At 52.2% G+C, this 13,510-nt stretch overlaps 5 protein-coding genes across 6 annotated transcripts; 2 read left to right on the top strand and 3 right to left on the bottom strand.

Moving 5' to 3' along the window:
* Window positions 1-64: 64 nt before the first annotated feature.
* HMPREF1120_03731 (uncharacterized protein) lies at window positions 65-2,893 on the bottom strand (the record flags this gene model as incomplete). Its single annotated transcript, XM_009157813.1, has 12 exons — window positions 65-478; window positions 571-590; window positions 669-725; window positions 802-991; window positions 1,105-1,233; window positions 1,300-1,633; window positions 1,720-2,232; window positions 2,286-2,329; window positions 2,383-2,563; window positions 2,614-2,677; window positions 2,731-2,758; window positions 2,816-2,893. 12 exons carry the CDS (start codon window positions 2,891-2,893, stop codon window positions 65-67), a joined length of 2,052 nt encoding a protein of 683 aa, XP_009156061.1.
* Window positions 2,894-3,411: 518 nt separating this feature from the next.
* On the bottom strand, window positions 3,412-4,251 carry HMPREF1120_03730 (elongation factor EF-1 gamma subunit; the record flags this gene model as incomplete). Its single annotated transcript, XM_009157812.1, has 4 exons — window positions 3,412-3,778; window positions 3,830-3,896; window positions 3,954-4,114; window positions 4,175-4,251. The coding sequence occupies 4 exons, from the start codon at window positions 4,249-4,251 to the stop codon at window positions 3,412-3,414; spliced, it is 672 nt and encodes a 223-aa protein (XP_009156060.1).
* On the top strand, window positions 3,417-6,011 carry HMPREF1120_03729 (6-phosphogluconate dehydrogenase). Its single transcript, XM_009157811.1, has 5 exons — window positions 3,417-3,789; window positions 3,963-4,871; window positions 4,928-5,084; window positions 5,146-5,314; window positions 5,381-6,011. The coding sequence occupies exons 2-5, from the start codon at window positions 4,659-4,661 to the stop codon at window positions 5,775-5,777; spliced, it is 936 nt and encodes a 311-aa protein (XP_009156059.1). The 5' UTR covers window positions 3,417-3,789; window positions 3,963-4,658; the 3' UTR covers window positions 5,778-6,011.
* A 777-nt stretch (window positions 6,012-6,788) lies between these two features.
* On the top strand, window positions 6,789-10,420 carry HMPREF1120_03728 (MFS transporter, MCP family, solute carrier family 16 (monocarboxylic acid transporters), member 10). The gene is made up of 3 exons (XM_009157810.1): window positions 6,789-8,711; window positions 8,800-8,941; window positions 9,009-10,420. Exons 1-3 carry the CDS (start codon window positions 8,560-8,562, stop codon window positions 9,969-9,971), a joined length of 1,257 nt encoding a protein of 418 aa, XP_009156058.1. The 5' UTR covers window positions 6,789-8,559; the 3' UTR covers window positions 9,972-10,420.
* Window positions 7,489-13,248, bottom strand: HMPREF1120_03727. 2 transcript variants are annotated; one of them, XM_009157809.1, is made up of 4 exons: window positions 12,630-13,248; window positions 10,386-12,521; window positions 8,051-10,277; window positions 7,489-7,908 (listed from the first exon to the last, which is right to left on the bottom strand). In XM_009157809.1, the coding sequence occupies exons 2-3, from the start codon at window positions 12,498-12,500 to the stop codon at window positions 10,182-10,184; spliced, it is 2,211 nt and encodes a 736-aa protein (XP_009156057.1). In that variant the 5' UTR covers window positions 12,501-12,521; window positions 12,630-13,248; the 3' UTR covers window positions 7,489-7,908; window positions 8,051-10,181. The 2 variants fall into 2 exon arrangements, with proteins under 2 accessions (XP_009156057.1, XP_009156056.1); XM_009157808.1 differs by having other exon boundaries at window positions 10,386-13,248.
* Window positions 13,249-13,510: the final 262 nt, after the last annotated feature.

The raw sequence follows: 13,510 nt of genomic DNA, 5'->3' as shown, positions 1-13,510 counted from the left end.
ATGCTTGCTTATCGCATAGAACACCAACGTCGAAAGTGCCTGTCCGGTCTAGCCTAGCTAGATGCTACCCTTGCCCAGCTTCCAGGGTAGCAGCAGCGACCCTTCCCACGGGCCAGCACGACCGCAACTTCAAGGCCTCGATCAGCCATGCGACGAAAGCCGTCTCGCATTTCTCGATCCCAGGAGTGGCATCATGTTGTTCCGCAACAATGCTCCATCTCCTCGCCGGAGAGCTTTGGCTAGGCCAACCATCCACACAGCTCATAATATTGTCGATGATAGCCTTATGGCACAGTCTCAACCCGAGGCCGAAGGGGGAAGGTTTCTTCGCCATGTCGTTAATGCCCCCACTCAGCAGGCATCGACCGAGCAGCCCGAGCTTGAATCCGAGGAAGGTTATGAACGGGTGTTCGAGGAAAGGAGGGAGCTGCAAGCTCGGCTTAGAGAGACCTTGCAGCGCTACGTTGAGATAGTCCAACTGTTTTGCGGCGAAAAAATGTCAAGTCAGTCATCTGCCCGGCTTCCTCCATAATCGGATGTCAATCGATTGAGAGATGATAATGGACTTACGATATGAAAAGCGTAGTTTTCTGGAGACCAAGAGTGTCAGTTAGTGTGCCCACTTCTGATTAAGTTGCAAAGTGTGGGTTCTGGCCATCCCTACTAACCTAGCTCAATTTCGTCGTTGTCTGGGAGGTTGTTGGACATTGCCAGCCGGTGTGCCGCTAGTTCGTTGATTTGAGGTCAGCAATCTGCCTTTTGAATCGACGTCGGGAGAAGGAATTGGGATTGACCACATACTCGCAACTGCCCGTGGTAGGCTCGATTCGACAATTCCGCCAAGTAGCAGCGCATCCGGATACCACGAGGTAATGGCGGTATAGTGCCAGAGCACACGGAAAAAGTGCCACAAGGGTACTTCTTCGGGCGGGAGGTCCAAGGTATTTTTCGATGTGATATCGGAGGGTTGGAATGCTTGGCTTGGCACCATCTGTACGCAACATCGGTCGTAAGCATAGGAAGACCATATCGTAAGGGCAGGAGAGCAGAAGGAGGGAATATGTCCACAGTTGCCGTGGGAGTTTGGGTCATGTAGTGGCATACCTCAGCAATACTCTTCATTGCACGCAATTTTTGCCGGCATTGCGTGTCGGAAAGAAGCGAGCAGTTGCGTTTTGTGGCTTTGGAGCGGTCTACGAGGCAACTGGCATGAACTAACTCACGAGTCATGATCTGTGAGATGGTTACTTTCATGTCCGCTTTGGGTACTTCACAATGGAAGACGAGAATTGCGCGCACCTGCAGTTGCATGACCAGAACGATGGCGCTGAAAGGCGACGCCTTGAGTAATCGCAGCTTGGGTGGCAGATTCATCTCATCCACCGAGTTCAGTAGCGTTTGCGAAGCGTCGTAGAAGAAGCCCTGAGATGGTGGACTCTCAAAGATTATGACTTGACCGTTGTTCTCGGCGTAATGGCGCCGCTGGCACATGGCCCACAGATGCGCGGATCTCGCCAGCCAGGCTTCCTCCACACATGGTAGGTCGTACTTGATTTCCAGTGGGGAAAGCATCGGTCGGTGATTACACATGATGGCGATTTGCGAGTCCAGGACGTAGAGTGTATATACACATCTATTCACTGAGGTTCAGCTTGGTTCCCAGCACAGGATTGGTAACACGATCGCGTGAATATTGTACGAGATTGATGAAAGACCTACCTCTTCCGTGATTCGCGTTCTGCAAACTCCTGCCATCTTGTCTCTAGAGATTGCAAATTGGCGAGGAATGAGGTCTCGCTTTCATCTTCTGCCTCGTCAATCATGTCGTCGATTGACGACCGGTTGGTGCCCTCATGAGACATTTGTAGCATTCTGATGGCGTCCACCAAGTCTCGGTGGATCCGACGTGCCCTCTGGAAAGAGGCGTGGTCTCCGGCAAACAGGCCAAAGAACTCCAATAGTAAGAAAGTTTGCAGGACCCACAGCTGTTGGTAGCGGGATCGGTTTTGTTCAACGTACTTTTGCATAGCCACGCAAGTGCTCTCAAAAAGTGGTATTCGGGGTTGCGAGCCGGTGCCTCGCTGGCAATATAGAGCCCCAATACAGATGATCGCATTCTGCATAGAACCTGATGCGGAAAGCGCCTCAAACATTCCCCGATGGATGATTGGGAAGCTGGGAAGAAACGCAGTATAAAATGCATTGATAGAGGCAATATCGCTTGCCGTATCCCTGGCTCACTGTAAGCCTGGATTGATGTACTTTGAAACCCGCGCACGACTTACGAAAGAGTGTCAGAGCCTGGCACGTAGCTTCCCACTTTCAAAGCCTGATTTCAGTCAGCGGATGCCTCCTTCACTTTTATGTTTCGCTGAAGCATACCGGGGTTGCTAGCCCGATAGGCGGTTCTAATGTAGGCGACACAGCTGCCGGAGGACTGGCTTGGGGAAGCGCAGCTGTGGCATTGACAATGGAGCCACTGTTTGGTGCGCTGGAGGGGTTCTGTTGTTCTGGATGGCTGGACGAAGAATGGAAGTTCAAGGTGTGTCGTTTCCTCAAATCGCTGGGGTGTATTAGAGTCTCGATAGATGCAAGAAGCTCTGAAGATCTTACCTTCGAGCGAACCGCGCGTCACAGAACGAGCACTGAAAGCTCCTGGCCTGCGATCCCTTATGGTCTTCGTTGAATTAGCAAAACCAGGAAAGAGACGTCTTCTCAGGGCGCTCGTACGCGTGTGAATGTGTCTCTTTAGGTTTTCCTGGTCGTCGTCGTCACTTAGTCTCCCCGGTCACAACATCTGATACCATGCTCATACCTGCCGCGTAAAGCTCTTCGAGCATCCGGAACATCTGAAAGGCCTGGCTGTAGCCTGACCGGACGGCGTTTTTGCCATTATTTGATTGCACGTCTGAGAGGACTCTCTCGTCGTAGATTAGCTATCACATCTTGACATCTTCGACGACGAGGGGCAAGGTCTAGACTGAGAATAAGCCGATGAGGACGGCTTCGAGAGGTAGGTCATAACTAAATAACGTATAGCCGCTTTAGAGCCCCGGGGTTGGGGGAAATGCCAAGTTGATCTGAGCTCCGGCTTTCAGCGCTGATATGATGCGCGATCCTGACTGGCATAGAGGGCGACCCCTTATCACCCCGCCTACATGATAACGAGCAGATCGCCTGTCTGCATTCTCGCTGCCTCAAGATCGATATGCTTTGCATATGACAGGGTCTTGCTACGCTGCAGAGTCCCCTTCGCTACATATTAAGGCTTTTTCGAATTCTACTAGTATGCGGGTACAGACTTGATTTAAAAATGACCCCCGAGGCTCACAGCCTTCCACGTGACTGCACGCATTCCGTCCTTTTGTGGATTTCAGGAGCGGTCGTAACCTTGTGCAACATCAATCTCCTTCACAACGGCTTGCCGCCCACTTCGTCTAGCACAGTGGGCTTGCCATCAATCTTGCAGTAAACCTCGTCACTGCGAATCCGCATGTAGTACTCATGGATGGCGGCATGAGCGAGAGTCCACTTCTTTGCAAAAACAAACTGGTAACCTCTTGCGATCGCGGCCACGACGAACAGATCCGCCAGGGTCAAAACGTCGCCCACAAGGTATTGACGCCCTGTGACTGCCTTCTCGACTACCTGCACCATGGCTTCACTGTTCTTCTCTGCAGCAGCCAGAATCTCGGGAGAAGAAGCTGCTTTCCCAACCACAGGGTTAATCCAAGCCATGATCGGAGGCAGAAGCTCGCTGTTTGCAAAGGACGCCCATCTGCGGCCAAGGTAAGCTTGAGATCCTCGTCCATGCTTGAAAGCCGCTTACTTGAGGATATCTGCTTCTTCTTCTAGCGTGCTTCCCAGTAATTTCGTGTTTGGGTCTTGTTTTGCAACTGTGGCTCATTGCTTCAGCGACAAATCCGCCTTGTGTCGCCCAGAGATGTACTTACGGTAGACAGCCACGGCAATGCATTCGAATATGCAGTAGCCATTTGGTCTCTCCAATGCAGGGACTTTGCCTGTGGGGAATTTGGCCAGAAAGTCGGCGCCCACGCCTCCTTTGCTTGGGTCCACCTTGATTGGCCACGCTTCGACGTACTCGACGTCCAGTCTACCGTACATTAGAAGGTTATTCCTTTGGAGAGGAGATATCTGTGTCGTTCCCACTCACTTGTTGTATTCTGCCACATACAGGCACATAGTTGCCCTGGGTGCTTTGGGATAATAGTATAGTTTGCCGAAAGACATGATGAGGGTTTGTTGACCAGGGGCTTGACGTAGAGAATGCCATTCAACACTGACGGCCAATCCATAACCACGATATATATATCAGCTTGTATTTACTTTGATGGAACATTGAGCATATGCGGCCACAGAGTTGGCTTCACCTCGGTGGATACCGCTAGTGGTGGAGCTCCTCCCTGTGGCAGAGTGACCCCTTGCGGACGTGCTTCCACCAGCTCGGTCTTCTTCGGAGCGGCCTTCGAAGCGCGTACGTGCAGGAGAAGACCGTTTATCCTGGAGCTCACGACACCACGTTGACAGAGAGTGGTAATTTGTGAATGAGATTGTTCTGAAGTGTGTTCTAAAGTACTACACACCAACTTAAGTGAACGCAAGACTTGCACAATTCGTACCTTTCTGTTACCAGCGGGATGTCTCAACCACAACTGGGATGGATTGGCCTGGGGTCAATGGGTATTGGCATGGCCACGAACCTGCACAAATACTTGCAGGCATCGTCAGAACCGCCTCTGCTGTACACAAACCGCACGCTTTCAAGAGGTGAAGCCTTAGCTGCGTTGGGTGCCAAGCCCATCGACTCGGTCAAAGAACTGGCGAGCAAGAGCGACATCATATTTTCCTGCGTAAGTGTGCGATTGTTCTGGCGATGGCCTAGCATTAATCGGGAGAATACGTGTAGATCAGCAATGACAAAGTCCTTGAAGACACTGCCGGCGAGATCCTATCTTCGGGCAGCGTCAAGGGCAAGATATACGTCGACTGCTCTACCGTCCACCCGAGCACATCAGCCAAAGTTGCGGCGAGGTTTGCCGAGGCAGGCGGCTACTTTATAGCTGGTACGTCAGGCGATCTGTATTTCCCCAGTGACAACCACAGAACAGACTAACGTCACCACAGCCCCAGTGTTTGGCGCAAGCCCCATGGCTGCAGCCGGCAAACTGATTTTCGTGACGGCTGGACCAGAGAGTGCTGTCCAGCGCATTGCTCCGTATCTCAAGGCAATGGGTCGCTCCATTATTCCGATGGGTGAGGATGTGCAAAAGTCCAGCCTCCTGAAGATCGCTGGGTGAGTATCTGCATCAACTATCAAGTTGTGATAAGGGCCTCAAGCTGATGCTGACGCGACATGCAGAAACATCTGCGTCATCTCATTCATGGAAGTGATTTCAGAGGCGCATGTATTCGCCGAGAAGACTGGCTTAGGAAGTCCGGTGCTGGAGACCATGATTGGCGATATGTTCGGGCCAGTATTGGAATCGTACTCCAAGCGTCTGACCACGGGAGCTTATGCTCCACCTGCTGGAAAGGCAGGTTTTGATGTCAGCCTCGCGATGAAGGATTTGCGCCACGCCCTGAGCTGCGCGAAAGAAGTAGGTGCCAAGCTCGAGGTTGGCGAGATTGCTCTGAAGCATATGGAGGCAGCGGTAGCAAGTCCCGAGACTCGTGGACGAGCGCTCGATTCGAGTAGTATGTATGGCACGATTCGGAAAGAAGCCGGCCTCGACTTCTTTACAGAGCAATGTAAATAGTCAAGCTCTCGTGATGAGCACGATGTATTTCGAATATTGGAATCAAGACCACGAGAATATGCATTTGTCAAGGCTTCAGGAAAGGAGAAATCGAGAGGGAGCTGGACACAGGCAGCTCCTGAGGCCGCGGCTAGGCTTGCCAGCCGTAGCAGTATCAAGGCCGTAAACCATCTGCAAAGATATCCCAATACCTGCCTTCCACTCTTGCCAATCGCAACAGAGTATACAACAAGTATCTGGCGGGACATGACCTTGCCATGGGTGGATATTGTGCTCGTGGCCAGTGGTCGACTCTTGCTGGAAGGCTGCAGGTGTACCACTCCAAGCCGCTCCGTGGCTGGAGGTATCCTTGGTCTCACCATCGTCGTGGAACGAGCCAGATCATATGCTCCGGCGAGATCAGCAAGAAACAGGCACTTACCACGAGGCTGCCATCAATCGAATAAGCACGTGATCTGTGTCACGTGTGGTGATTCCATGAAGCAGCTTCGGGCCCTTGCATTAAGTCAGTAGACGCAACCATGGACGGCAGGATCGGGTGCTGCATGCAGTGCACCAGGGGCATGGCAGGCTAAATGATACAGGCAAGCGAGTGCAACTGGGAGCAAGCAAGCACAGCAGCAGAGGTGGCCCGCCCGGCTGTACTACCACGACATGAGCAAAAGCCATGACACAAAATTAGTCACTCAAAACAATCTCATGACCATATCGGTGGGAGGAGCTTTTTGGTAGAAGTCCGCGATGGCGTATGAAAGAGTCATTGGCGTGAGCAAGCTGCATTCAGCTTCCCGTATGGTTGTCAAATCAAACGAGGGTGAATGTAAGGAGAGTGAGTAAGAGGGTGAGTATAAGGTCAGGTAAGAGGTCAGTGTCTATAAAAGCGGCGCGGTCAGGGTGACTCGCACGTGAGCTGCGATGTTGCGCCTTTGCGGCCTAGCGCCTTGGCGTTGTTGGCAAGACTTATCTGTATCTGTTAGAACACTCCCTCTCTTAGACCTAGACAACCCACTCTGTACTCTATGAACCAATACCTATGCACTCTTCTCTGCTCCTACCAACAGCGAGCAGTTTTCACAACGCTTTTCCCGCCAAGATTTACCACTGCAGCCTCAATTCGGACGGTCGTGATCCTCAGGCTGTTCTGAACCATCCCCGGTCTTCTCGACACTCCTCTAGCCGTTGCCGTCACTCTTGACGATGTTATCGTAATGCCCTTCACCTTGGCCTCGGGCTGTTGATGACTTCTTCCCTTTCCAGTCTGCGTGGCGACTCCTGCCCACCGAAGAAAACATCGTTCGATGTCGCAGTGCACAGTGGTCCGCCCTGCGGGAAGGATATACCCTTCAAGGTGAAAGCTCACAGATGTAAGCTACTCACAGATTCAGGGTCATACTTTGGCAGCCCTGGTCCTATCTTCTCTGCGACGCCTGCGAGTCACCACGATGCTTAAGTGAGAGCCTCAAGTGTGAGGAGACCCACGGCCCTACTGCCGTCCACAAATTGGACCGGGTGTCCCAGCTATCAATGGCAAAGGTAGTAAGGAACCCAAAAAAGCTTTACAGAGATAGTCTGGAGAACGACTCTTCGTGTCTACACTGGTGGTCATCCATCTCGACAGGACCTGTGACCTCAACGATCGTTGCACATCTGGTCCGGGCCCTTGGGAGGCCAGGCTAGGCTACAGCAAGTACTACAACACAATCCATGTTGATGGTAACTAAGGAGCTGCGTTCGCGCAAAATCCTAATGATATTGCACAGGGACAAGAATCAGCCAAATGCTTCGCAAAGATCTAACATAAAACGCCTGTCGGATGTGGCAGGGTTCGATACAACCAATAGCTTGTTACAGTGAGTGAGTAGAAGAGGATCCGCCGGGGTTTCATATCGGAGACTTGATGAAGCTCTCATAGACCTCTCGCTCGGTCTGGTACCGTAGTCCGAATGCTCGATGAAATTCCACCTTCGCCACTCTCAATTCACTCCCTTTTTCCCGCTGATACAATGTTGCAGAGTCCATGTCGCGGGAGGGAGAGCCATGCTGCGGCATTACCGCGATTCAACGAAGAACAAGTCCCACTGACTCGGCCCATGGAACTCTACGTTTGGGCTGGATTCTGTTATCGCCGAAACTGTTCGGTGATTGTGACCAATCAGCAAGCATATCTCCAAGCCTTGGAATAGGTTTCCGTGGCACATTCCAGCGCAATTGAACGTGCCTCATGGCCGAGATTGCCGAAGATGCCATCATTGCATTAAATCTAATGAACTTACTTGCAGAGAATGCCCACATGTTGTGGCAAAGGGTCTCAGCACGTATGCTATCCAGCCACGGTCATGGTATGGCACTCGAACCCCTACTGATAAGGGAGCGGAATATGGGTCAGACACTCTCCTCTCATTTTTGGGAGATAGCCTAGGCCGGCTCAGCCATGGCCACAGGTCATCCACGCCAGTACGGCAGCATGTTGCTGGCAGGAGGCTTGACGAAGGCAAGGAAAGAGAAAAACAGCAATAGCGGCGGGTCCAGGGAGGCGTGCCCATAATAAACACCGAGTTGTTCGATCGAGGCTCCAGGTCCGCTATTACCGCCGAAACTCCTTCCCAGGTAAAGCTTCACAAGACATGCCCCTAGTCGACGTTGAGGCTACGGTAAGTAGCGCCAGCATATAAGTAAGTACGTGGGAAGGCGAAGGACAAATGTCTTGTCAAAAGCCATCGTCCCCCTTGACCCTTGAAGAAGCCGTCGAATCTCCTCTTACATTCAAACAGCAGTGAGCACCATGACAGATGCGGAGGAAGAAATAAAAATTGAAGGCTCCCAGCCCGTGGCCTCTGCTACAACCTATCCAGAAGGAGGAGCCAGAGCATGGCTGGTTGTGCTAGGCTGCTTCTGTGTCATGTTCTTCACGTTCGGATATCTTAATGCTTTTGGGTAAGTTCGTCAATAATCGTTGGCCGAACCGACTTCCCACCTTCTGTCTTCAAAATGACAGCTGTGCTGATGCTGAAATGTGCTGTAGCGTGTACGAGACATATTATCAAAAGGAGCTGCTTCATGAATACACACCTTCGGCCATCTCGTGGATTGGGTCACTGCAGGTCTTTCTTCAATTCGCAGCAGGTATCATTGCAGGTCCGATTACTGATCTTTGGGGTCCAAGAGTACGTGCTGACGGTCAAGTCATCTTCCCCCAACGAGGCAATACCGCTTTCTAACTTGGCGCAACAGGTTATCATATGGCCCTTTTCCATCATCTACGTCGCCGCGGTCATGCTCACCAGTGTCTGCACGAAATACTGGCATTTCATCCTTGCGCAAGGTCTGCTTGGTGGACTTGCCAATGGGCTGGCATACGCACCGGCCATCGCAGTGATCGGACAGTACTTCCACAAACGACGAGCGCTAGCCATGGGAATTGCCTCATCCGGGTCAAGCCTGGGCGGTATCATATTTCCCGTGATGCTCAACCGACTCATTTACCACACGTCGCTGGGTTTCGGGTGGGCCGTCCGCATCGTCGGGTTTCTGGTCCTCGGCTTGTGCCTGACGGCGTGTGCCACCGTCGTGCCCCGAATGCCACCAAGGAAAGGCAAATATTTTCTCCTGCATGCTTTCAAGCATCCGGTATATTCGATCCAGGTCGCGGGAATGTTCCTTGTCTGGTGGGGCCTCTTCACGCCGTTTTTCTTCTTACCAGCATACTCGGAGGCAAAGGGCCTCGACATGGATCTGTCCATCTACACACTTGCAGTCCTCAACTCGGGCTCACTTATCGGCCGGATTTTGTCTGGAATCGCCGCACCCAGATTTGGCCGCTTCAATCTCCTGGTCATGGGAAACTGTGTCTGTGGGATCCTCGTCTTCTGCTGGCTTCGTGTGGTCTCCACGGCGGCCATCTATGTTTTCGCCGTCCTGTACGGCATGTTCTCAGGATTTGTTGTGGCGCTGTTCCCAACCACCATTGCTGAAGTCTGCACCCACCCGACAGAGATTGGAAGCTATGTGGGCATGGCGCTCGGCTTGTATGGCATTGCAGGCCTTACCGGCACGCCAATCACCGGTGCCATGATCGCGCATTTTGGTGGATACGATGAAGCCATCATCTTCGGTGGCAGTGTGTTGATGGCCGGGACGGCATTGACTTTCTGTGCAAGGTCTCTTATTGCGAAAAGCCACGGATGGCGAGTGTGAGCCGAGCCGAGACCAGGCAAGACAAGTGACACTGACAGCCAACAAGGGACTGGATGGCAGAAAAGTAGTCCAAATTACTTGTCTCGATTGGTTGGCGGATACCTCTACCTCTTTGCTGGCTTTCAGGAATTGTTTAACAGCCACTCCAAAACTCAAGTTTTGGACTTCGAGCACACACTCAAATTCCCTTCTGCCAACGTCACGTTTTGATCATATGCCGAATTGCTCGAACAAACAATCATCAACAAACGATCCCGATAAGAACGGCCAAGGTCCAGGCCCACTCATGTCGAAGTCGCCAGGCATCTAATTAGCAACAGTTAAGTTAGATTAGCTCAAGATTCGAATTTCATCATTCCCGCTTCGGGGAGCGGAGCGTTTCCTCCCATCATCTCGAGTCATAGTCATACTTACCAGATATGAAGACTGTCCTATACTGTCCTTTCCGAGTCCGCCCACAAAGTGTGTGGCACAGGCAGTGCTGGTGCTGGTCATTAGTTCCGTTTCCGTGTCCGTCGTTACTGCGGTCGCAGCATTCGGTTCATGCTGAGGCTGAGAATGAGGCTGTACAAACCCATTGACCTGTTCTCCGCCACTGGCGGCCAGATAGTAGTAGTTCAAATTGTTCGAACCCGAATCCAAATCCAAATCCATTCCGTGAGATTGTCGAGTAGTTTGCTGCGAGCCAACTGCATTGTTACATGAGTGTGAGTGTGAGCATGGTGAGCGTGACATGGCCTTCTCCACCGTCGCTATAGTCGTCTCCACCGCGGCCCGTTGAACATTGATTTCCTCTTCTGCTCTGCAGCTACTCAACTTGGCCTTGGTTGCAGCAATAACGATTCCCAGCACCAGATGCGCTTTAAAGTGGTGCACGGAGATGCCGACCTTGGAGGCCCAGATGTGCCAGCAGGCGTCGAGGGTGCGTGAAGCGATGTTGATTTCGTCGGCCGCGATAGAAGCAGCAGCAGCAACAGCAGCAGGTGGTCCGTGGTGACTGTCAGGACTGTGTTGGTGGTGGTGTTGATTCAGGTCCACACCAAAGCTGCCGCGACGAATACCAATGGCGACAAAGAGAGCCGCCACGAAAAAGTCGCCCTTGAATAACTCGGCAAACCACTCAATCGAAATCGGCCCATCAGGGTCGGGGGCCGAATCAGTGACAGCAGTCTGGGTCTGGGTTTGGGTCTCGTCGTACAGTGTTCTTTGGAGGACCAAGATGGACAAGGCCGACTCGAGCACGCTCCTGCACGAGTCGGGATAGCGATACCGCTTCGTTGGCGTTGCACTTGCTTCAGATCCCTGGGCTAGGGAGTCGGACCCAGCCATGGCCATGAAATACGGTTGGTGCAGCGCAAGGCGGAGGCGACAGAAATATATTTCGAGCAATATACCTTGCAAATCTGTGCTGAGAAATGTCTTTCCATTCTTGTTTTCCCCGGAAAACTGGTTGTGGTTGTCATCATCGTCGTCATCATTGCATGCAGCGACGCGGGTGAGGGTGCCAGTGTGCCAGTGGCTTGGGTACAGACGGCTTGCAGTTTGACGCATTTCTTGGATTTGGACATCGGCGTCAACGACACGAGCGTATATTGTATCGTCAGGCTCGTTCAGAGACTGGTGATGGTGGTGGTGTACGAGACGAATGATGCGCAAGATGGATTGCAAGGAACTGTCCAAGAATGTTTGGAAAGTAGATTCGTCGGCCACAATGCCATGGTGTACACGGGCTTCACTTTCCGGGCGCGGAGTATTTTCATCCTCCAGCGGCGCCGGCATGTCTTCATCTTGAAATCCAGTTGGACAAAGAGTCTCATAATCATCCGGATGCAGGAGAGGCGACTGACCGGCCTCGAGGGAATTCTGCAAGTCTATAAACACCAGCGTCACCCAAACGCGTTTGCGCATCTCGGCCTCAAAGGGCGACATAGACACAAACCATCGCGAGTGGCGATGCAAGCCCATCGACATGGCCAGACGGACAACTAGGCCCAAATACGCCCACACGCCACCCGAGTCGTCAAAGGCGACCATGTCGATCTGTTTTGCCAGAGTCATCATGACCATGACTCGTATTGATGTCAACGTCGGCTTGGCCAGGAACTGCGTTTGCATCAGACACGCCTCGGCGCCCTCGAGAAACAAATTCACCACTTGGGGATGCGCCAGCCTTTGGCTACGCGGACATCCGAGAGCGAGCATCATCAGGAACTGCGAGAGCCATTCATATCCTAAGGCCGTGGGCATTCGCCAGAAGAGATTGATTTCTTCCCGCAGACTTGGAACGTGTAGCATTCGATGTGTATTTTCGAACGTGTCGAGATAGTTTTGGATATATCTGTCAGCGACGTCACGGTGCGGCACGATAGAACGGACGTGTTCTTTGGTCCACAACTCTGTCGTCGACAGACTGCGAAATGGATAGTTCCGGTTTGCGCGGATAGGGTAGAAGCGTTTCAATGCTCGTAACTTTTGGCTTAGCTGGTCGAACTCGAACCCTGGGTGTTTGTCGTTGTCTTTGCCGAACATGAAAGGTGCCAGTTCTTCAAACTGCAGTGATGTGATCATATAGTCATGGTCTGGTCAGCATGCTTTCGTCCACCACTGCAGTCAGCCTGATTGGGAGGAGAGCAGTGCTTCTTTTTGAGGGATCCGTACATAACTCAGCCGCCAACAAGGACCAGTGCGTCGGGCCCTTGAATCTGACTTTCCCTTTGTTGTGTCGCGCAAACATCAGCTGCCTGGGAGCTTTGCCGCTGGCCTCACGACCACCACCTTCACCACCCCCTCCTGCATCTGGTGCGCTGGCTGGCACTGAAGCGGAGGGGCTATCATGACGTCCTCCGGGTACCTGATGGAGGGAATCCGCTGTCCCTTGGACGACGAGATTCTTTCGTGGCGATGACCGAATTTGGATTTGTTGGCTCCTCTTAAGGTTACTCGTTTTGGGCGAAGAGTCCACCACATTCAAGGCTGAAAAAGCAGAAGCCGAGAAGGAATTCGTTGTTGTTACATATCGGCACTCGTGTTCCCGTCGGCGAGCGCTGCAATTGCGGCAAGGATGGCCTCGGTCGCATTTGACCTTGCGCGTATGACAAGGCACGCATGAATGAATGGTTCGGGTCCTTGTTCGGCGTATCCGCGTCGTCGATGGCATAGACATCCCAATGTGTGGCAGAGCTAGAGATTCTCGTTACGAGTCCGAGTCCCAGCAGACTATTCATTCTAGTAACAGGAGGGAGTTCGGTTCAATATACAATAGGTACATACAACGCCGTACTCCACTGGCAGGAATACGTTGAGTCAAGGTTCTCGGCGTTTATTGTGGATATGGCAGGTCATGTTCTCCAATGAAGTTAAAGCCGACGAGGCTGCGAGCGTGGACCCGGTCGGTTCTCATCGACTCCGAGATCCTGAAAATTAGTCACGGTGAGGAAGAGCCTTTGAAAAGAATTTGAACCGAGTGAGCAAGTCCGGGAAACTCTTGCAGCTTCTACTGACTAGTCTAGAGATTGATCTCATCCCTCAGTTCAAGTCGG

This window comes from Exophiala dermatitidis (assembly GCF_000230625.1).
Source record: "Exophiala dermatitidis NIH/UT8656 unplaced genomic scaffold supercont1.3, whole genome shotgun sequence".
Lineage (NCBI taxonomy): Eukaryota > Fungi > Ascomycota > Eurotiomycetes > Chaetothyriales > Herpotrichiellaceae > Exophiala > Exophiala dermatitidis.
The sequence above is the reverse complement of the archived record's forward strand: the minus strand, read 5'-3'. Positions and strand labels throughout refer to the sequence as shown.

Excerpts from the sequence above, each read along its gene's own strand:
- HMPREF1120_03728 (XM_009157810.1), top strand. The coding sequence starts at position 8,560 with ATGACAGATGCGGAGGAAGAAATAAAAATTGAAGGCTCCCAGCCCGTG. Across the intron at positions 8,712-8,799 it reads GGATATCTTAATGCTTTTGG|CGTGTACGAGACATATTATC; the intron begins GTAAGTTCGTCA and ends AATGTGCTGTAG. Across the intron at positions 8,942-9,008 it reads CTGATCTTTGGGGTCCAAGA|GTTATCATATGGCCCTTTTC; the intron begins GTACGTGCTGAC and ends TTGGCGCAACAG.
- HMPREF1120_03727 (XM_009157808.1), bottom strand. The coding sequence starts at position 12,539 with ATGATCACATCACTGCAGTTTGAAGAACTGGCACCTTTCATGTTCGGC. Across the intron at positions 10,278-10,385 it reads TAGGACAGTCTTCATATCTG|ATGCCTGGCGACTTCGACAT; the intron begins GTAAGTATGACT and ends GTTGCTAATTAG.
- HMPREF1120_03729 (XM_009157811.1), top strand. The coding sequence starts at position 4,659 with ATGTCTCAACCACAACTGGGATGGATTGGCCTGGGGTCAATGGGTATT. Across the intron at positions 4,872-4,927 it reads GCGACATCATATTTTCCTGC|ATCAGCAATGACAAAGTCCT; the intron begins GTAAGTGTGCGA and ends GAATACGTGTAG. Across the intron at positions 5,315-5,380 it reads AGCCTCCTGAAGATCGCTGG|AAACATCTGCGTCATCTCAT; the intron begins GTGAGTATCTGC and ends CGCGACATGCAG.